The sequence below is a fragment of the Procambarus clarkii genome, chromosome 17 (genome assembly GCF_040958095.1).
Source record: "Procambarus clarkii isolate CNS0578487 chromosome 17, FALCON_Pclarkii_2.0, whole genome shotgun sequence".
Lineage (NCBI taxonomy): Eukaryota > Metazoa > Arthropoda > Malacostraca > Decapoda > Cambaridae > Procambarus > Procambarus clarkii.
In genome coordinates, this window is record NC_091166.1 from 45425741 (window position 1) to 45448251 (window position 22511).

Consider the following 22511-nt stretch of genomic DNA (forward strand, 5'->3'; position numbering starts at 1 on the left):
TTCAACGGGGGTATTCTGCACATCCTGCCATGTCTTCTGGTCTCATGTGGTGTTATTTCTGTGTGCAGGTTTGGGACCAGCCCCTCAATTATTTTCCACGTGTAAATTATTATGTATCTCTCCCGCCTGCGCTCAAGGGAGTACAGATTTAGGCTCTTTAGTCGGTCCCAGTAATTTAGATGTTTTACTGAGTGGATTCTAGCAGTAAAGGATCTCTGCACGCTCTCTAGGTCAGCAATTTCTCCAGCTTTGAAAGGGGCTGTCATTGTGCAGCAGTACTCCACTCTAGATAGCACAAGCGTTTTGAAAAGTATCATCATCGGTATAGCATCTCTAGTGTGAAAAGTTCTTGTTATCCAACCTGTCATTTTTCTTGCAGTTGTGACGGCTACTTTATTGTGTTCTTTAAAGGTAAGGTCTTCCGACATGAGTACACCCAGGTCCTTTACATTGCCTTTTCGTTCTATGTTATGATTTGCCTGCGTTTTGTACGTGGTTCCTGTTTTTATGTTTTCAATTTTTCCGTAGCGCATGAGCTGAAACTTATCCTCGTTGAATACCATATTATTTTCTGTAGCCCATAGAAAGACCTGATCAACATCTGATTGGAGGTTTGCCGTGTCCTCTATGTTGCCAACTCTCATGAAAATCCTAGTGTCATCTGCAAAGGATGATACAGTGCTATAGGTTGTGTTCTGGTCTATGTCCGATATGAGGATGAGAAAAAGTACTGGAGCAAGCACAGTACCCTGGGGGACTGAGCTCTTCACGGTTGATGGGCTGGATTTTATTTTGTTGACTATTACACATTGGGTTCTGTCAGTCAGGAAATTGTAGATCCATCTGCCTATTTTCTATTTTTTTATGTTATCAACATTCCGACAACAGATGTCAGGTTTTAGGTCCAAGACAACAAGGAATTTGTGCTGGATGGTACCAATATAATAATTCGCAAAACGGGGGAATTATCTACTTGATTATAGATGGAACTATCACAGCTCAGGAAATATGCCACGTTTGTACATGATTCGATTAATTGTCCAAGTATGCTTTCAGGAATGTCGAGAAAAGTATAAACAGGACCCTGATCAATTTTATCATTCGAATTTTCGCCTCCTCAGGCGTGTTGGTGCTACTGTGGTTGCCTCGAAGCCGTCCTTTCTATGTCAAAAGATATCCTTGTAATTTGTCCGGAGTGTGAACTTCCTGTGTTTCTGGATGTTGAATATATCGTCCACCAGGATCCCCAACTCCACCTTCTGAGGCATCTCACCTTGTCTACACATCTTCAAGGCGGAGAACAGCAATGGGACCATCAAACAATGAGGTTTGGTTTTGTATGGTTCTTGTCTCGATGTTGTGGCGGCGTTGTCGGCTTACAAGTTCATGAAAGCACCGGGTGATTGTACCATGTCGTAGCTCAGTCGATTAAGGCAGCGTCTGGGACGCTCTCGGACGTAGGTTCGAATCCTCGTCACGGTCTTTGTGGATTTGTTCACCGGATGATGCTGGTCCGCAGGTAGTCGCCAAGGTCAATGTTCATTCAGACTTCGGATCATGCCACAGTTGCGTTTCATGAACACTGAAGTATCAGCAATAATTGCACAAACCTCGCCAGTCAATTATACTTAGCACAGGTGAGACCACACCTGGGCAGGAAAATACCTTTATACATTGCAGAATGGATATCGTTTCCTTCGAGAAAATCCACTGTTGGATGACTCGTGTACTTTCTGATGTTCAGAACCTTACAGTCGAGGAGTGGTTGAAGAAGCTCAACCTGCCTTCCTTGGAGAGGTGCAAGGTGCGAGGAATATTATGAAATGCAGGTTTTGTTACAGGGATGATAGAAGAGTGGAATAAATTGCATGCAAACGTCATATAGACAAGTGGTGCAGCAAATATTAAACATAAACGATAGATACATGGGAGAAAGTGGATGTATCTAGACCCCTTCATACGTATACAATTCCTTAAATAAATCTCACCTTTCATCTCTGAGTCGCTATAGAAGGCCCCGAGTATCAGACGAGATACCGGCTGTAGAAGATTAGAAACTGGACGTGGGGCAAAGTTGACCATTTTCGTGTAGACGGGGATCACTTCTGAGAACTTGTCAATGAGGAGGTAGGAGGCTGTACTCATCACCAGCACCACCACCACACACGCACTGCCCCGCTGCATTATACTGTCTATAGGAAGGAACGTGTCTGAGTTACTCTCTTGCCACCATACACCATGGGGGCCACCATACACCATGGGGGCCACCATACACCATGGGGGCCCACCATACACAATGGGGGCCACCATACACCATGGGGGCCCACCATACACCATGGGGGCCCACCATACACCATGGGGGCCACCATACACCATGGGGGCCACCATACACCATGGGGCCACCATACACCATGGGGGCCAACATACACCATGGGGGCCACCATACACCATGGGAGCCACCATACACCATGGGGCCACCATACACCATGGGGGCCACCATACACCATGGGGGCCACCATACACCATGGGGGTCACCATACACCATGGGGGCCACCATACACCATGGGGGTCACCATACACCATGGGGGCCACCATACACCATGAGGGTCACCATACACCATGGGGGTCACCATACACCATGGGGGCCACCATTCACCATGGGGGCCCACCATACACCATGGGGATCACCATACACCATGGGGTCACAATACACCATGGGGAGTCACCATACACCATGGAGGACCACACTACCAACTGTGTGTGTATTATGGCCACTATACATCATAAAGGACTAGTACACCACCATGATTGCAATGGAGAATGAAAGGTAAACCAGACCATCACGTGTAGATGTATTATAGCCACCATACACTCACCATAGTGGATCATATTATACTTGATACGTATGCAGGTAAGCATGTTAACTAGAAGATATACTAACGTTGCTCTCACAAGCAGGCCAGTATGAAAGGAACTCTTGTTTTTCCATGTAAGTCGATGCACCCAGGTACATAAGGATGGTTGTGTTGGTACCTGGAACGAGATCTATCGAGATATAAATGTAATGTTATCTGGAGAATGTTAGGTGAATGGTAATAGACCAATAGTTAGTCTTATAGAGGGTTCGAGTCCGTTGTTGTGAGGGTAGACTGCTCAGCCTCACATCTCATGTTGTCTCCTGAGTCCATGTATGACTGGCCGGCCTGTGAGGTGGGGATGTTGGATGAGCTTGTAGCTGGTTTTTGACCTACACTGTGTGATCTTTCATATAGAATAAGGTAGCAGCACATTGCTCTGTATACCTAATCTTGTTCAAATAAAATAAAACAAAATAAATTATTTGAGAGTAATCTTATAGAAACTGATTAAAAATAATTATAATATGTCCATGATTCAGTGCGTAGCTCTTATGAAAATCATGAAGTTAATATTTAGTCAAATTTATTTTGTGTATTGAGGCAGGTATTTTCTCTGGTGATTCTATGTATGACTAACCATCCTGTGAGGTGGTGATATTAGATAAACTTATAGCTACTTGTGTTTTATCTACAGTGTGTAGATGTTCCGGGAGAGTTCTCTCACATATATGTAAGTTGTAAGGCAGTGTGAAAAAATGAAATTTTTACATCAAAATACTTAATATAATCATCTAAAGTAGCCTACGTAAATGTCGCGTTACGCAAATTGAATTTGACCTCACTGCAGGTGGTGAAAGTCCATAAAAATATGTTGACAGCTGTTTGATATATTTCTATCGAACAATAACAATAGATAACATTATTGTTATCTTTCTCCAAATAACTTACCTTGTATTTACTTTTTTTATTATAAACAAGCCTAGGTATACTGGGCGCCCTATATCTATACTTAGCCCTATACTATACCGCCCTATACTTAATATAATTCAACGCCTTATAGGGAGCCCTATATCTATACCGCCCTATACTTAGGTAGGGCGCCTGACAGCTGGGTTGACAGTGTTTCGGATTCGTAGTCCTGAGGTTCCGAGTTCGATCTCCGGTCAAGGTGGAGACAAATGGGCAAAATTTTTCTTTCACCCTGATGCCCCTGTTATCTAGCAGTAAACAGGTACCTGGGACTTAGACAGCTGCTACGGGCTGCTTCCTGCGGGGTGTGTAACAAAAAAGAGGCCTGGTCGAGGACCGGGCCGCGGGGACGCTAAGCCCCGAAATCATCTCAAGATAACCTACAGAGCAATGTGCTGCAACCTTATTTGTAAAGCTATACTGTGTAATGAAACATTACACAGTATAGCTCAGAAACTAGCTACAAGTTCATCTAATATTCTCACCTCACAGGATGGTTAGTCATACATGGAATCAGGGGAGAAAATACCTTCCTTGAGGTTATCTTGAGATGATTTCGGGGCTTTTTTTTTTTAGTGTCCCCGCGGCCCGGTCCTCGACCAGGCCTCCACCCCCAGGAAGCAGCCCGTGACAGCTGACTAACACCCAGGTACCTATTTTACTGCTAGGTAACAGGGGCATAGGGTGAAAGAAACTTTGCCCATTGTTTCTCGCCGGCGCCTGGGATCGAACCCAGGACCACAGGATCACAAGTCCAGCGTGCTGTCCGCTCGGCCGACCGGCTCCCTACCTGCCTCAATACAAAAAAAAATAATTAAATTTGATTAAATAATAACTTTATGATCTTCACAAGAGCTAAGCACTGAACCACGGAAATATTATATTACAATTATCTTTCACCAGTTTCTATAAGATTCCTCTCAAATAATTTTATTTTATTTTAATAAGCTTAGGTATACACAGCAATGTGCTGCTACCTATTCCATATGAAAGATTACACAGTGTATGTCAAAAACCAGCTACAGCTTACCCAACATCCCCACCTCACAGGACGGCCAGTCATACATGTAATCAGGAGAGAATAAGAAATGTAAGACTTGAGAATCTGAAGAACTATACAATCAAGGAAGCCATCTATAACTGGGCCAAGGTGTGGAGTGAAGTAAAGGAATCGACTGAAAAATTCCTGGAAAAAACTCCTCACTTCTACGGTCAGAAAGGAGGAGGATGAAGAAATGTATTTTGAAGGATTTACAGATGAAACCCATGGAATGTTCAGAAATGCTGGCAAAAACTTAGAGAGACAGGATGTGGTTGATTGGCTTGAAGAAGATGCCAATGACCAAGGATATGGTGTGATGAGTGAAGACGAGATTCTCCAGTCTATTAGCCTCCACTAGCAAAATCTGGGTACAGGACAAGAATATCTTCCAATATTCTTGAGTGTATGAAGTAATTACAGAGCTCAAAGTGCCTCTTGCCATTCGGTCTGAAGTCACTTATAACAGGGCAATCACAGATATAGTGTTGGAGAGTATGTCCCAGCTCTTGTTCACATAGTTTACAACTTGAATGTTCACCATTGGGGGGATTCATTACCTGCAGCCACCTTCCATAGATATCGATATCCCAGCCTAATTCTGGCAATTACAATACCACACTATCTAGTGGATGTTGTATGCTGCCCGTGCATATAACTCTCGGTTCTAAACAAGTCGTTGCTGTTTATACTCGTGCTTTCTGGCCTTTGTGTTTCAGTGACTGCTCTTCTGTTTGATGTATTAACTATCTCAATATCTATCACAATACCTTTCGTGTGTTAATGAAAGGGTGTAATGGAATATCATAACTAAAATGTATGTGTATAATATTAATAAAACACCACAGTGTCTCACACTCTGAACTGTGATTGCCTAGTATTTCTCAATGCAATACATAGAGAAATACAAGGCAAAAAAAGTTGTTTAAATATAGTTCTCAGATGATGCGTCAATTAGATTTAATTTTAATTTTGCTCCGAGGGGCGAGTTTACTGGGCAGCGCCACTTATCCTGTGAGTGGACATACCGCTATGGCAACATGTACAGAACCCCCCATTAGGAAGAAAACCCGCTGTGTGACACTGTGTGACTGTGTCTCTGTGTGACTGTGTCTCTGTGTGACTGTGTCTCTGTGTTTGTGTGACTGTGTCTCCGTGTGACTGTGTGACTGTGTCTCTGTGTGACTGTGTCTCCGTGTGACTGTGTCTCTGTGTGACTGTGTCTCTGTGTGACTGTGTCTCTATGACTGTGTCTCTGTGTGACTGTGTCTCTATGACTGTGTCTCTGTGTGACTGTGTCTCTGTATGACTGTGTCTCTGTGTGACTGTGTCTCTGTGTTTGTGTGACTGTGTTTCAGTGTGACTGTGTCTCCGTGTGACTGTGTGACTGTGTCTCTGTGTGACTGTGTCTCTGTATGACTGTGTCTCTGTGTGACTGTGTCTCTGTGTGACTGTGTCTCTGTGTTTGTGTGACTGTGTTTCTGTGTGACTGTGTCTCCGTGTGACTGTGTCTGTGTGACTGTGTCTCTGAATGACTGTGTCTCTGTGTGACTGTGTCTCTGTATGACTGTCTCTGTGTGACTGTGTTTCTGTGTGACTGTGTCTCCGTGTGACTGTGTCTCTGTGTCTGTGTGACTGAGTCTCTGTGTGACTGTGTCTCTGTGCGACTGTGTCTCTGTGCGACTGTCTCTGTGTTTGTGTGACTGTGTTTCAGTGTGACTGTGTCTCCGTGTGACTGTGTGACTGTGTCTCTGTGTGACTGTGTCTCTGTATGACTGTGTCTCTGTGTGACTGTGTCTCTGTGCGACTGTGTCTCTGTGTGACTGTGTCTCTGTGTTTGTGTGACTGTGTTTCTGTGTGACTGTGTCTCCGTGTGACTGTGTCTCTGTGTGACTGTGTCTCTGTATGACTGTGTCTCTGTGTGACTGTGTCTCTGTATGACTGTGTCTCTGTGTGACTGTGTCTCTGTGTTTGTGTGACTGTGTTTCTGTGTGACTGTGTCTCCGTGTGACTGTGTCTGTGTGACTGAGTCTCTGTGTGACTGTGTCTCTGTGCGACTGTGTCTCTGTGCGACTGTGTCTCTGTGTGACTGTGTCTCTGTGCGACTGTGTCTCTGTGAAACTGTGAGACTGTGTCTCTGTGTGACTGTGTCTCTATGTGACTGTGTGATTGTGTCTCTGTGTGACTGTGTAACTGTGTGACTGTGTCTCTGTGTGACTGTGTGACTGTGTCTCTGTGTGACTGTGTCTCTGTGTGATTGTGTGACTGTGTCTCTGTGTGACTGTGCGACTGTGTAACTGTGTGACTGTGTCTCTGTGTGACTGTGTGACTGTATCTCTGTGTGACTGTGTCACTGTGTGACTGTGTCTCTGTGTGACTGTGTCTCTGTATGACTGTGTCTCTGTGTGACTGTGTCTCTGTGTGACTGTGTCTCTGTGTGACTGTGTTTCTGTGACTGTGACTGTGTCTCTGTGTGACTGTGTCTCTGTGTGACTGTGTCTCTGTATGACTGTGTGACTGTCTCTGTGTGACTGTGTCTCTGTGAGACTGTGTGACTGTATGACTGTGTCTCTGTGTGACTGTGTGACTGTGTCTCTGTGTGACTGTGTCTCTGTGTGACTGTGTCTCTGTGTGACTGTGTGACTGTGTCTCTGTGTGACTGTGTGACTGTATCTCTGTGTGACTGTGTCTCTGTGTGACTGTGTCTCTGTGTGACTGTGTCTCTGTGTGACTGTGTGACTGTATCTCTGTGTGACTGTGACTGTGTGACTCTGTCTCTGTGTGACTGTGTTTCTGTGTGACTGTGTCTCTGTGTGACTGTGTGACTGTGTCTGTGTGACTGTGTGACTATGTAGCTTCAGAAGCTTGAGCCAAAGAGCCTTCCCGCCCTTCCATGCATCACATGTGAGACAATCTCTTAAATAGCTGAATTAATATTCTCAAGGACAATCGACTTGAGAATGGTCCAGGACGGACCGAAACGTCGTCGTCGTCCCTTCACTTTCTAGTGTGTGGTCTGGTCAACAATCTCTTAATACGCACCCGGCTTGGAACCCTCACTTGTAAAGAGCCAAGTTAGAACTAGAAAAGGTCCAAAAGTATTCAACAAGTTTATTCGTAATTCGTAATTCTGTGGCGCGGGTTCGATTCCCGCACGAGGCAGAAGCAAATGGGCAAAGTTTCTTTCACCCTGAATGCCCCTGTTACCTAGCAGTAAATAGGTACCTGGGAGTTAGTCAGCTGTCACGGGCTGCTTCCTGGGGGTGGAGGCCTGGTCGAGGACCGGGCTGCGGGGACACTAAAGCCCCGAAATCATCTCAAGATAACCTCAAGAATACCTATATTGTTCCGCAACAATGAGTTGTGGAACAGATTACACGAAGAAGTCGATGAAGCTAGCTCAATAGAAAATTGTAAATGAGAATATGATAAAAATGTGGGAACTTAATCACTGCATTTATCTTAAAAAAAAAAGGTGCCCAGCTCCTCCTCGTAAGCACATGCCCCAGGCAAAGCGAGACGTATGGGCAAGACTTCTTACACCCGTTACCTCTGTTCACCCAGCAGTGATTAGGAACCTGGGTGTTAGTCGACTGTTGTGAGTGGCAGCCTGGGCAATGGTCAAATGCTGTATATATCCCAGGTATATTCTTTCCTACAAAAGCCGCAAGGCACAGCACGAGGAAAATAACCGCAAGGCACAGCACGAGGAAAATAACCGCAAGGCACAGCACGAGGAAAATAGCCGCAAGGCAAAGACACTAACGTCACAACGCCACTGCAACGAGTGGTCCGGACGGTCACAGAGAGCGAAAGGGTTCGCGCTCGAAGTCAAACAGCACATCTTGACGTGTACAGACAACTCCGCTGGCACAGGTGGGTCGGATGCTCAGTCAATGCCGCCACTGATAAAGTTGGCGTTTGTTTGTGAAGTTGTTTGTCATATATCTCCGACATCTCACATAATAGCGTGAGGCTACGGTGATAAAGCACATATGTTCGTTATCACCCACCAATAAATCAAGCAATAAACACGAACACTGGGGGGGGGGGAGGGAAAGCCTTAGAACAAATATATAAATTCTGTTTTGTGTGTGTGGGATATTGCGTTATATATAAGCTGGATTTTATATATTTATCTGCCATTGTGGTTGGTGCTCAGTGGCAACTTACTGTACAGTAAACAGCTGTCGGATCAGATATTAAATATGTATTGCAGACATTGTAGATCTTGAAAGTCGACGAAGGTGTATCAAAATAAGTCTAGTTGTGCAAATTATAATTTGACGTGTCCGTTATTGTTGTTTAATACAGGAAAAAGTAAACTAAATAACTGTATTTTATCGTGACCCCATAATATCTATAATATAAGGTGATATAACATAATATCAGGTAATATAACATAATATCCATAATATCAGGTAATATAACATAATATCAGGTAATATAACATAATATCAGGTAAGATAACATAATATCCATAATATCAGGTAATATAACATAATATCAGGTAATATAACATAATATCAGGTAATATAACATAATATCAGGTAATATAACATAATATCAGGTAATATAACATAATATCCATAATATCAGGTAATATAACATAATATCAGGTAAGATAACATAATATCAGGTAATATAACATAATATCCATAATATCAGGTAATATAACATAATATCAGGTAAGATAACATAATATCAGGTAATATAACATAATATCAGGTAATATAACATAATATCAGGTAAGATAACATAATATCAGATAATATAACATAATATCAGATAATATAACATAATATCAGGTAAGATAACATAATATCAGATAATATAACATAATATCAGGTAATATAACATAATATCAGATAATATAACATAATATCAGATAATATAACATAATATCAGGTAAGATAACATAATATCAGATAATATAACATAATATCAGGTAATATAACATAATATCAGGTAATATAACATAATATCAGGTAATATAACATAATATCAGGTAATATAACATAATATCAGGTAATATGACATAATATCAGGTAATATAACATAATATCCATAATATCAGGTAATATAACATAATATCAGGTAATATAACATAATATCAGGTAATATGACATAATATCAGGTAATATAACATAATATCAGGTAATATGACATAATATCAGGTAATATAACATAATATCCGTAATATAAGGTAATTGTATGCATAATTTACAGGTGATCTACTGAGGAACCTAAACACTTTACACAACCAGAAGTCTCGTACCTACACTTAACTTTCAAATTACTGAAGTGTGAAATAGATTTTCACGTTGAAATATGTTCTACACTCAAGCAGTAGAACACTCACAGTAAAGGATTTTATACACTGACTCAATATAACATTCACCGTAAATAGTTTGTTCACTTAATGGATTCATCATGTAACACTGTAAAGTGTTTTGATTTAGTTAATTTAAAATATAAATAGTACATGAGTCACAGACAGGGACTTGGAAAGGCGCCAGGTTGTCGGCCTGAGATCTCACACCTCTAAAGAGTTAATGACCCCAAGTGACCTGAGGTCAGATCATGTGAATTTCACCTTGCTTCCGCTAATCTTATAATTGTAGCCTGTTAGCCTTCAAACAGACCGACGTTTAAGGAGTGGCTTGGTAGAGAGCCGGAGGCTATCTACTTGTGGGCGGAGTTAGCTACTAGGTTTCCCAATATATACTCGGAGAGCTATCGATTCGAGAGCATTAGCCTTAACAAGACAGAAGACCAGGCAGCAGAACAGGAGGACAACAGCCGAGACAGGCTGTCGGTCGGATGGGGGTGAAGCTGCCTGACAGCTGCAGACTCTCCCCCCCCCCCCCCTCTATCCAGTTATAGGCAGAGACACTTGGTGAGTTGAGCAGTAAGGTGACTTGGTCGTGTTTTACAAGTGTTGTGTGATGATCAGGGGCAGTCAGTTGTAGTGTTCTCAGATTCTTGGAGGATGACTCACTTTGAATATTAATCTTTAACATTTTAATTGGATTGCTTAAGTTATGATATTTATCATGAAAAATATAATTGTTGAATTTATTATTTAAATGGTCTTTCACTGTGTTCCTAGAAATTTTGAGTTGAGGTGAGAAAGCCTCTGTGATTACTGGTTTCATGGTTTAGAATGAGTACAGGATAGAGATGGGACATATCAATAATGACCTTGATAACATCTTTTGAGAATTTTGTGATACAGACAAGTTCCATTCCTTGTCTTGTATGTAATGATCATGAATGGATGGTGGCAGCATTTCGTCTTCTACTATCTACTTCCTACTTCTACTATCTACTCTTCTACTTCTACCTATCTACACCTCTCCCTCCACCCCTCTCTGAACTCTCACTTTCAACTAATGACCCTCCTCGCTCCTCCCACCTCCCTACCTCTCACCCCAAACCCTCACTAATTACTTCACTATTCATTTCTTTCCTTTCGTTTTCTCTTATACGTTTGTGGCAGTGATTCTGTATTCTAGAGTTCTCTCTAGAGTTTCGGGTAACTGACCAAGTTACGGCGCCTTGTAGTCTTAGCACCTAGGTAGTCAAATACCTAGGGTACAAGGTGTTGAACGAGAGGGGTTGTCTTAGGAACTCTGGGAGTGCTCTAGAATAGTTAGCTAACTGGGGACGGGATAACGGACTAGAGAGAGCTGTTTCCCCCGGCCTCGTTAGTTAACTGGGGGGTGGAATAATGGACAAGATAGAGCTATTTCCCCCACCCCCCGTTACAATGTTGGCAGCGGTGTTGAACAATGTTGTAGGTATTGGTGTACATTTAACATTGTTCAGTCCCACGTGTCTTTTTGCCGCTCAGGCGCTATCAGGGAGATCTTGACAGGTGTTTATTATTCGCGATTTAGCGAGCTTTTTTCAGGTTAGGAGATAGTGATTCTCTGGCGTTGTGGTTTAGTGAGTTTGTGTGTTTTGTGAAGTTCAGGGAATGTTCACCAGAACTTGCGAGTGTAGTGATTAATGTTAGTGATAATATTTGGTGATTTGGGAACTTAGCGGTGTTGGTAGTGGAGCTCACCTGAGTGTGACAGGTGACCTCGCATGTCCCACGGGGACACCCAGCCACCGCTGGTCTCCAGGTCAGTGGGGAGTGGCAGGTGTAGTTCTTAAGTAGTTTAAGTAGTGGTTCTGCTCAGATTATGGCGATCGACTGTTTTACTCCATTTGAACGCAATAACCCGAGGTGTACTGGTATTGCACAGCATGCTAGGGGGAGGCTTAGTATGTCAGTAGACTTCACGTTGGGGACGCTCGACGTTAGATAGTCTGGTCACAGGGGGTGGCAACAGTTTTGAGTTGTTGACCGGCGGAGAAGCTAGGGAAACACTCTGGGTCACGTAGGTGGCTGTAGGTTAAGGGTGGGAGTAACGGTTAATTATGTACTTAAGATTAGGAACGGTACAGTTAAGTTTAGGCTAGTGTTTTGTCTATTAGTGTTGATTTTTTTTTGTGACAAGTTAAAAGTAGTGATGACCTTATTCTCTCTTCTCTAACTTTACTCTGTTACTGTTTTATGTTCCACCAAGTCAACATCATTCAGAGTTAATTGGATTACTTTAAAAATTTAAGTGTAGTTGTTGCCAGGAGGAGAGTGGTATGATTTGACTGTGTAAACCCTATACAAACTACAGGGTCACACAACATCTTGGGAGCACGGTATTGTCGCCTTCCTGTTCATTCACAGGTGGGAGCCAGAGGAGAGGCGCGATGCATATACAGAAGAGAGAGACGGCTGCTGTGTACCACACTCAGGGGCGTTCCTTACCACCACCACGACCAGCCCCCTACCTGGATGTCAGGGCCACCACCACCACCATCACCCCAGGGGACCCCCGAGATACAGCCCTCTCGGTCGGTCAACATTGGTCTACCCAGTGGACCCCAGGACGGACGGACCCCAGTGGACCCCAAAACGGACGGACCCCCAGTGGACCCCAGGTCGTTCTGCAGACGACCCCAGACGACCCAGTAAAGATGGAAGAGGAGCAACAACGACTCCAGTCTGTCCCACCAACATCGGTCTACCCAGGATGGACCCCAGGACGGACGGACCCCAATGGACCCCAGGTCGCTTGTCAAAGACCCATGGGAGGAGGAAGAGAGAAGAAGGAAGAGAGAAGAAAGAAGAAAGAAGAAGATAAGACAAGCTGAGTGAGACACGATGCCTAGTGTCCCTTGCTGGTGTCAGCATCATTGCATGGAGCATAATTGCAAGACAGGATCGTTTGCCTTAACTGGCCGCCCCTCCTGCAAGCATGTTGCTCTGTTGAGTGATTCTTCCTGTGTCATGCGGACTTGATGAGGCTGTCAGAAGTGGCTCTCTGAAGGAGGCGTGCTGGAGCAACAGGGAGGAAGAAGAGTAGGATGGGATTTCTACTGTTGGCAACTATATGAAGGTCTCGAAACTTGTAGTCCCCATAGCTGTGAAGAACCCCAATATACGTCTCTCATGGTGACTGACGTAGGGCCAATTACAGATCAGCTGGGACAACCGAATTCCACGGTCCTGTGCGCAGTTCAAGTAGTAACGGCTTTCTGGTTGACCAAGGGTTGTTGTGCGTTAACGACGGAGAAGCGACGGAGGCAGTTGTGTTGAAGAAATGTGGTACAGGATTATCTACAAGACCAAGCAGTGACGTCGCCCAGCCAGAGACAATGGACGTCTGTCTATATATTTCATTTTTTAGAGTAGGATGATGTATATTTGTTTAGCTAGGATGTATTTTTTTTTCGTTAATAAAGTTGTTGCACACAGCTAGCTTGCTTTAGCAGTGTAGCAAAAACTTTATTTCGGGGAGAAGGGGAGATGTAACACTGTAAAGTGTTTTGATTTAGTTAATTTAAAATATATATAGTACATGAGTCACAGACAGGGACTTGGAAAGGCGCCAGGTTGTCGGCCTGAGATCTCAATCTCACACCTCTAAAGAGTTAATGACCCCAAGTGACCTGAGGTCAGATCATGTGAATTTCACCTTGCTTCCGCTAATCTTATAATTGTAGCCTGTTAGCCTTCAAACAGACCGACGTTTAAGGAGTGGCTTGGTAGAGAGCCGGAGGCTATCTACTTGTGGGCGGAGTTAGCTACTAGGTTTCCCAATATATACTCGGAGAGCTATCGATTCGAGAGCATTAGCCTTAACAAGACAGAAGACCAGGCAGCAGAACAGGAGGACAACAGCCGAGACAGGCTGTCGGTCGGATGGGGGTGAAGCTGCCTGACAGCTGCAGACTCTCCCCCCCCCCCCCTCTATCCAGTTATAGGCAGAGACACTTGGTGAGTTGAGCAGTAAGGTGACTTGGTCGTGTTTTACAAGTGTTGTGTGATGATCAGGGGCAGTCAGTTGTAGTGTTCTCAGATTCTTGGAGGATGACTCACTTTGAATATTAATCTTTAACATTTTAATTGGATTGCTTAAGTTATGATATTTATCATGAAAAATATAATTGTTGAATTTATTATTTAAATGGTCTTTCACTGTGTTCCTAGAAATTTTGAGTTGAGGTGAGAAAGCCTCTGTGATTACTGGTTTCATGGTTTAGAATGAGTACATGATAGAGATGGGACATATCAATAATGACCTTGATAACATCTTTTGAGAATTTTGTGATACAGACAAGTTCCATTCCTTGTCTTGTATGTAATGATCATGAATGGATGGTGGCAGCATTTCGTCTTCTACTATCTACTTCCTACTTCTACTATCTACTCTTCTACTTCTACCTATCTACACCTCTCCCTCCACCCCTCTCTGAACTCTCACTTTCAACTAATGACCCTCCTCGCTCCTCCCACCTCTCACCCCAAACCCTCACTAATTACTTCACTATTCATTTCTTTCATTTCGTTTTCTCTTATACGTTTGTGGCAGTGATTCTGTATTCTAGAGTTCTCTCTAGAGTTTCGGGTAACTGACCAAGTTACGGCGCCTTGTAGTCTTAGCACCTAGGTAGTCAAATACCTAGGGTACAAGGTGTTGAACGAGAGGGGTTGTCTTAGGAACTCTGGGAGTGCTCTAGAATAGTTAGCTAACTGGGGACGGGATAACGGACTAGAGAGAGCTGTTTCCCCAGGCCTCGTTAGTTAACTGGGGGGTGGAATAATGGACAAGATAGAGCTATTTCCCCCACCCCCCGTTACAATGTTGGCAGCGGTGTTGAACAATGTTGTAGGTATTGGTGTACATTTAACATTGTTCAGTCCCACGTGTCTTTTTGCCGCTCAGGCGCTATCAGGGAGATCTTGACAGGTGTTTATTATTCGCGATTTAGCGAGCTTTTTTCAGGTTAGGAGATAGTGATTCTCTGGCGTTGTGGTTTAGTGAGTTTGTGTGTTTTGTGAAGTTCAGGGAATGTTCACCAGAACTTGCGAGTGTAGTGATTAATGTTAGTGATAATATTTGGTGATTTGGGAACTTAGCGGTGTTGGTAGTGGAGCTCACCTGAGTGTGACAGGTGACCTCGCATGTCCCACGGGGACACCCAGCCACCGCTGGTCTCCAGGTCAGTGGGGAGTGGCAGGTGTAGTTCTTAAGTAGTTTAAGTAGTGGTTCTGCTCAGATTATGGCGATCGACTGTTTTACTCCATTTGAACGCAATAACCCGAGGTGTACTGGTATTGCACAGCATGCTAGGGGGAGGCTTAGTATGTCAGTAGACTTCACGTTGGGGACGCTCGACGTTAGATAGTCTGGTCACAGGGGGTGGCAACAGTTTTGAGTTGTTGACCGGCGGAGAAGCTAGGGAAACACTCTGGGTCACGTAGGTGGCTGTAGGTTAAGGGTGGGAGTAACGGTTAATTATGTACTTAAGATTAGGAACGGTACAGTTAAGTTTAGGCTAGTGTTTTGTCTATTAGTGTTGATTTTTTTTTGTGACAAGTTAAAAGTAGTGATGACCTTATTCTCTCTTCTCTAACTTTACTCTGTTACTGTTTTATGTTCCACCAAGTCAACATCATTCAGAGTTAATTGGATTACTTTAAAAATTTAAGTGTAGTTGTTGCCAGGAGGAGAGTGGTATGATTTGACTGTGTAAACCCTATACAAACTACAGGGTCACACAACATCTTGGGAGCACGGTATTGTCGCCTTCCTGTTCATTCACAGGTGGGAGCCAGAGGAGAGGCGCGATGCATATACAGAAGAGAGAGACGGCTGCTGTGTACCACACTCAGGGGCGTTCCTTACCACCACCACGACCAGCCCCCTACCTGGATGTCAGGGCCACCACCACCACCATCACCCCAGGGGACCCCCGAGATACAGCCCTCTCGGTCGGTCAACATTGGTCTACCCAGTGGACCCCAGGACGGACGGACCCCAGTGGACCCCAAAACGGACGGACCCCCAGTGGACCCCAGGTCGTTCTGCAGACGACCCCAGACGACCCAGTAAAGATGGAAGAGGAGCAACAACGACTCCAGTCTGTCCCACCAACATCGGTCTACCCAGGATGGACCCCAGGACGGACGGACCCCAATGGACCCCAGGTCGCTTGTCAAAGACCCATGGGAGGAGGAAGAGAGAAGAAGGAAGAGAGAAGAAAGAAGAAAGAAGAAGATAAGACAAGCTGAGTGAGACACGATGCCTAGTGTCCCTTGCTGGTGTCAGCATCATTGCATGGAGCATAATTGCAAGACAGGATCGTTTGCCTTAACTGGCCGCCCCTCCTGCAAGCATGTTGCTCTGTTGAGTGATTCTTCCTGTGTCATGCGGACTTGATGAGGCTGTCAGAAGTGGCTCTCTGAAGGAGGCGTGCTGGAGCAACAGGGAGGAAGAAGAGTAGGATGGGATTTCTACTGTTGGCAACTATATGAAGGTCTCGAAACTTGTAGTCCCCATAGCTGTGAAGAACCCCAATATACGTCTCTCATGGTGACTGACGTAGGGCCAATTACAGATCAGCTGGGACAACCGAATTCCACGGTCCTGTGCGCAGTTCAAGTAGTAACGGCTTTCTGGTTGACCAAGGGTTGTTGTGCGTTAACGACGGAGAAGCGACGGAGGCAGTTGTGTTGAAGAAATGTGGTACAGGATTATCTACAAGACCAAGCAGTGACGTCGCCCAGCCAGAGACAATGGACGTCTGTCTATATATTTCATTTTTTAGAGTAGGATGATGTATATTTGTTTAGCTAGGATGTATTTTTTTTTCGTTAATAAAGTTGTTGCACACAGCTAGCTTGCTTTAGCAGTGTAGCAAAAACTTTATTTCGGGGAGAAGGGGAGATGTAACACTGTAAAGTGTTTTGATTTAGTTAATTTAAAATATATATAGTACATGAGTCACAGACAGGGACTTGGAAAGGCGCCAGGTTGTCGGCCTGAGATCTCAATCTCACACCCCTAAAGAGTTAATGACCCCAAGTGACCTGAGGTCAGATCATGTGAATTTCACCTTGCTTCCGCTAATCTTATAATTGTAGCCTGTTAGCCTTCAAACAGACCGACGTTTAAGGAGTGGCTTGGTAGAGAGCCGGAGGCTATCTACTTGTGGGCGGAGTTAGCTACTAGGTTTCCCAATATATACTCGGAGAGCTATCGATTCGAGAGCATTAGCCTTAACAAGACAGAAGACCAGGCAGCAGAACAGGAGGACAACAGCCGAGACAGGCTGTCGGTCGGATGGGGGTGAAGCTGCCTGACAGCTGCAGACTCTCCCCCCCCCCCCCCCCCCTCTATCCAGTTATAGGCAGAGACACTTGGTGAGTTGAGCAGTAAGGTGACTTGGTCGTGTTTTACAAGTGTTGTGTGATGATCAGGGGCAGTCAGTTGTAGTGTTCTCAGATTCTTGGAGGATGACTCACTTTGAATATTAATCTTTAACATTTTAATTGGATTGCTTAAGTTATGATATTTATCATGAAAAATATAATTGTTGAATTTATTATTTAAATGGTCTTTCACTGTGTTCCTAGAAATTTTGAGTTGAGGTGAGAAAGCCTCTGTGATTACTGGTTTCATGGTTTAGAATGAGTACAAGATAGAGATGGGACATATCAATAATGACCTTGATAACATCTTTTGAGAATTTTGTGATACAGACAAGTTCCATTCCTTGTCTTGTATGTAATGATCATGAATGGATGGTGGCAGCATTTCGTCTTCTACTATCTACTTCCTACTTCTACTATCTACTCTTCTACTTCTACCTATCTACACCTCTCCCTCCACCCCTCTCTGAACTCTCACTTTCAACTAATGACCCTCCTCGCTCCTCCCACCTCTCACCCCAAACCCTCACTAATTACTTCACTATTCATTTCTTTCATTTCGTTTTCTCTTATACGTTTGTGGCAGTGATTCTGTATTCTAGAGTTCTCTCTAGAGTTTCGGGTAACTGACCAAGTTACGGCGCCTTGTAGTCTTAGCACCTAGGTAGTCAAATACCTAGGGTACAAGGTGTTGAACGAGAGGGGTTGTCTTAGGAACTCTGGGAGTGCTCTAGAATAGTTAGCTAACTGGGGACGGGATAACGGACTAGAGAGAGCTGTTTCCCCAGGCCTCGTTAGTTAACTGGGGGGTGGAATAATGGACAAGATAGAGCTATTTCCCCCACCCCCCGTTACAATGTTGGCAGCGGTGTTGAACAATGTTGTAGGTATTGGTGTACATTTAACATTGTTCAGTCCCACGTGTCTTTTTGCCGCTCAGGCGCTATCAGGGAGATCTTGACAGGTGTTTATTATTCGCGATTTAGCGAGCTTTTTTCAGGTTAGGAGATAGTGATTCTCTGGCGTTGTGGTTTAGTGAGTTTGTGTGTTTTGTGAAGTTCAGGGAATGTTCACCAGAACTTGCGAGTGTAGTGATTAATGTTAGTGATAATATTTGGTGATTTGGGAACTTAGCGGTGTTGGTAGTGGAGCTCACCTGAGTGTGACAGGTGACCTCGCATGTCCCACGGGGACACCCAGCCACCGCTGGTCTCCAGGTCAGTGGGGAGTGGCAGGTGTAGTTCTTAAGTAGTTTAAGTAGTGGTTCTGCTCAGATTATGGCGATCGACTGTTTTACTCCATTTGAACGCAATAACCCGAGGTGTACTGGTATTGCACAGCATGCTAGGGGGAGGCTTAGTATGTCAGTAGACTTCACGTTGGGGACGCTCGACGTTAGATAGTCTGGTCACAGGGGGTGGCAACAGTTTTGAGTTGTTGACCGGCGGAGAAGCTAGGAAAACACTCTGGGTCACGTAGGTGGCTGTAGGTTAAGGGTGGGAGTAACGGTTAATTATGTACTTAAGATTAGGAACGGTACAGTTAAGTTTAGGCTAGTGTTTTGTCTATTAGTGTTGATTTTTTTTTGTGACAAGTTAAAAGTAGTGATGACCTTATTCTCTCTTCTCTAACTTTACTCTGTTACTGTTTTATGTTCCACCAAGTCAACATCATTCAGAGTTAATTGGATTACTTTAAAAATTTAAGTGTAGTTGTTGCCAGGAGGAGAGTGGTATGATTTGACTGTGTAAACCCTATACAAACTACAGGGTCACACAACATCTTGGGAGCACGGTATTGTCGCCTTCCTGTTCATTCACAGGTGGGAGCCAGAGGAGAGGCGCGATGCATATACAGAAGAGAGAGACGGCTGCTGTGTACCACACTCAGGGGCGTTCCTCACCACCACCACGACCAGCCCCCTACCTGGATGTCAGGGCCACCACCACCACCATCACCCCAGGGGACCCCCGAGATACAGCCCTCTCGGTCGGTCAACATTGGTCTACCCAGTGGACCCCAGGACGGACGGACCCCAGTGGACCCCAAGACGGACGGACCCCCAGTGGACCCCAGGTCGTTCTGCAGACGACCCCAGACGACCCAGTAAAGATGGAAGAGGAGCAACAACGACTCCAGTCTGTCCCACCAACATCGGTCTACCCAGGATGGACCCCAGGACGGACGGACCCCAATGGACCCCAGGTCGCTTGTCAAAGACCCATGGGAGGAGGAAGAGAGAAGAAGGAAGAGAGAAGAAAGAAGAAAGAAGAAGATAAGACAAGCTGAGTGAGACACGATGCCTAGTGTCCCTTGCTGGTGTCAGCATCATTGCATGGAGCATAATTGCAAGACAGGATCGTTTGCCTTAACTGGCCGCCCCTCCTGCAAGCATGTTGCTCTGTTGAGTGATTCTTCCTGTGTCATGCGGACTTGATGTGGCTGTCAGAAGTGGCTCTCTGAAGGAGGCGTGCTGGAGCAACAGGGAGGAAGAAGAGTAGGATGGGATTTCTACTGTTGGCAATTATATGAAGGTCTCGAAACTTGTAGTCCCCATAGCTGTGAAGAACCCCAATATACGTCTCTCATGGTGACTGACGTAGGGCCAATTACAGATCAGCTGGGACAACCGAATTCCACGGTCCTGTGCGCAGTTCAAGTAGTAACGGCTTTCTGGTTGACCAAGGGTTGTTGTGCGTTAACGACGGAGAAGCGACGGAGGCAGTTGTGTTGAAGAAATGTGGTACAGGATTATCTACAAGACCAAGCAGTGACGTCGCCCAGCCAGAGACAATGGACGTCTGTCTATATATTTCATTTTTTAGAGTAGGATGATGTATATTTGTTTAGCTAGGATGTATTTTTTTTCGTTAATAAAGTTGTTGCACACAGCTAGCTTGCTTTAGCAGTGTAGCAAAAACTTTATTTCGGGGAGAAGGGGAGATGTAACACTGTAAAGTGTTTTGATTTAGTTAATTTAAAATATATATAGTACATGAGTCACAGACAGGGACTTGGAAAGGCGCCAGGTTGTCGGCCTGAGATCTCACACCTCTAAAGAGTTAATGACCCCAAGTGACCTGAGGTCAGATCATGTGAATTTCACCTTGCTTCCGCTAATCTTATAATTGTAGCCTGTTAGCCTTCAAACAGGCCGACGTTTAAGGAGTGGCTTGGTAGAGAGCTGGAGGCTATCTACTTGTGGGCGGAGTTAGCTACTAGGTTTCCCAATATATACTCGGAGAGCAATCGATTCGAGAGCATTAGCCTTAACAAGACAGAAGACCAGGCAGCAGAACAGGAGGACAACAGCCGAGACAGGCTGTCGGTCGGATGGGGTGAAGCTGCCTGACAGCTGCAGACTCTCCCCCCCCCCCTCTATCCAGTTATAGGCAGAAACACTTGGTGAGTTGAGCAGTAAGGTGACTTGGTCGTGTTTTACAAGTGTTGTGTGATGATCAGGGGCAGTCAGTTGTAGTGTTCTCAGATTCTTGGAGGATGACTCACTTTGAATATTAATCTTTAACATTTTAATTTGATTGCTTAAGTTATGATATTTATCATGAAAAATATAATTGTTGAATTTATTATTTAAATGGTCTTTCACTGTGTTCCTAGAAATTTTGAGTTGAGGTGAGAAAGCCTCTGTGATTACTGGTTTCATGGTTTAGAATGAGTACAGGATAGAGATGGGACATATCAATAATGACCTTGATAACATCTTTTGAGAATTTTGTGATACAGACAAGTTCCATTCCTTGTCTTGTATGTAATGATCATGAATGGATGGTGGCAGCATTTCGTCTTCTACTATCTACTTCCTACTTCTACTATCTACTCTTCTACTTCTACCTATCTACTCTTCTACTTCTACCTATCTACACCTCTCTCTCCACCCCTCTCTGAACTCTCACTTTCAACTAATGACCCTCCTCGCTCCTCCCACCTCCCTACCTCTCACCCCAAACCCTCACTAATTACTTCACTATTCATTTCTTTCCTTTCGTTTTCTCTTATACGTTTGTGGCAGTGATTCTGTATTCTAGAGTTCTCTCTGGAGTTTCGGGTAACTGACCAAGTTACGGCGCCTTGTAGTCTTAGCACCTAGGTAGTCAAATACCTAGGGTACAAGGTGTTGAACGAGAGGGGTTGTCTTAGGAACTCTGGGAGTGCTCTAGAATAGTTAGCTAACTGGGGACGGGATAACGGACTAGAGAGAGCTGTTTCCCCCGGCCTCGTTAGTTAACTGGGGGGTGGAATAATGGACAAGATAGAGCTATTTTCCCCACCCCCCGTTACAATCACTCACCATAAAATAGGCTGTAAACTGAGGCTATAAAACTCTCACCAAGAAGTAGGCTTACAGCAAACACCATGAGGCAATGTATGAAAAGTATTTACAGTGGTAAAAATATTGAACATTTATCTGGCTAAACACAATAATAAATATGTTAAAAAATTGGCCCATTCTAGGTTGGTACTCTTTAAATAGGTCCCATCTCTACCATATACTCTATCCCGAGGGGACGCCAGCCGCTGCCCGAGGGGACGCCAGCCCCCTGCTCGAGAGGACGCCAACCGCTGCTTGAGAGGACGCCAGCCCCCTGCTCGAGAGGACGCCAGCCGCTGCTTGAGAGGACGCCAGCCCCCTGCTCGAGAGGACGCCAGCCGCTGCTTGAGAGGACGCCAGCCCCCTGCTCGAGAGGACGCCAGCCGCTGCTTGAGAGGACGCCAGCCGCTGCTCGAGGGGACGCCAGCCGCTGCTCGAGGGGACGCTAGCCGCTGCCCGAGGGGACGCCAGCCGCTGCTCGAGGGGACGCCAGCCGCTGCTCGAGGGGACGCCAGCCGCTGCTCGAGGGGACGCTAGCCGCTGCCC

General features: G+C 44.7%; 2 protein-coding genes across 3 annotated transcripts in view; both read right to left on the reverse strand.

The window, feature by feature from the left end:
• The window catches only part of LOC123772508 (galactoside alpha-(1,2)-fucosyltransferase 2), a 55596-nt gene that overhangs the window by 26694 nt on the left and 6391 nt on the right, over nt 1–22511 (reverse strand). The window contains exons 1-2 of one of the 2 annotated variants that reach the window (XM_069325925.1): nt 8633–8662; nt 1989–2192 (exon numbers count right to left, since the gene is read on the reverse strand). In XM_069325925.1, coding sequence (XP_069182026.1) covers nt 1989–2184 — 196 coding nt within the window. In that variant the 5' untranslated portion in view covers nt 2185–2192; nt 8633–8662. Of the gene's footprint in view, nt 1–1988; nt 2193–8632; nt 8663–22511 lie in introns of those variants that run through there. The other variant, XM_045765741.2, reaches the window with a different exon arrangement.
• LOC138365694 (clumping factor A-like) overlaps nt 6138–22511 on the reverse strand; it is a 31754-nt gene continuing 15380 nt past the window's right edge. Inside the window, exon 2 of the mRNA XM_069326185.1 lies at nt 6138–7019. Within this exon, the coding sequence (XP_069182286.1) occupies nt 6138–7019 (882 nt within the window). The remainder of the gene's footprint in view (nt 7020–22511) is intronic.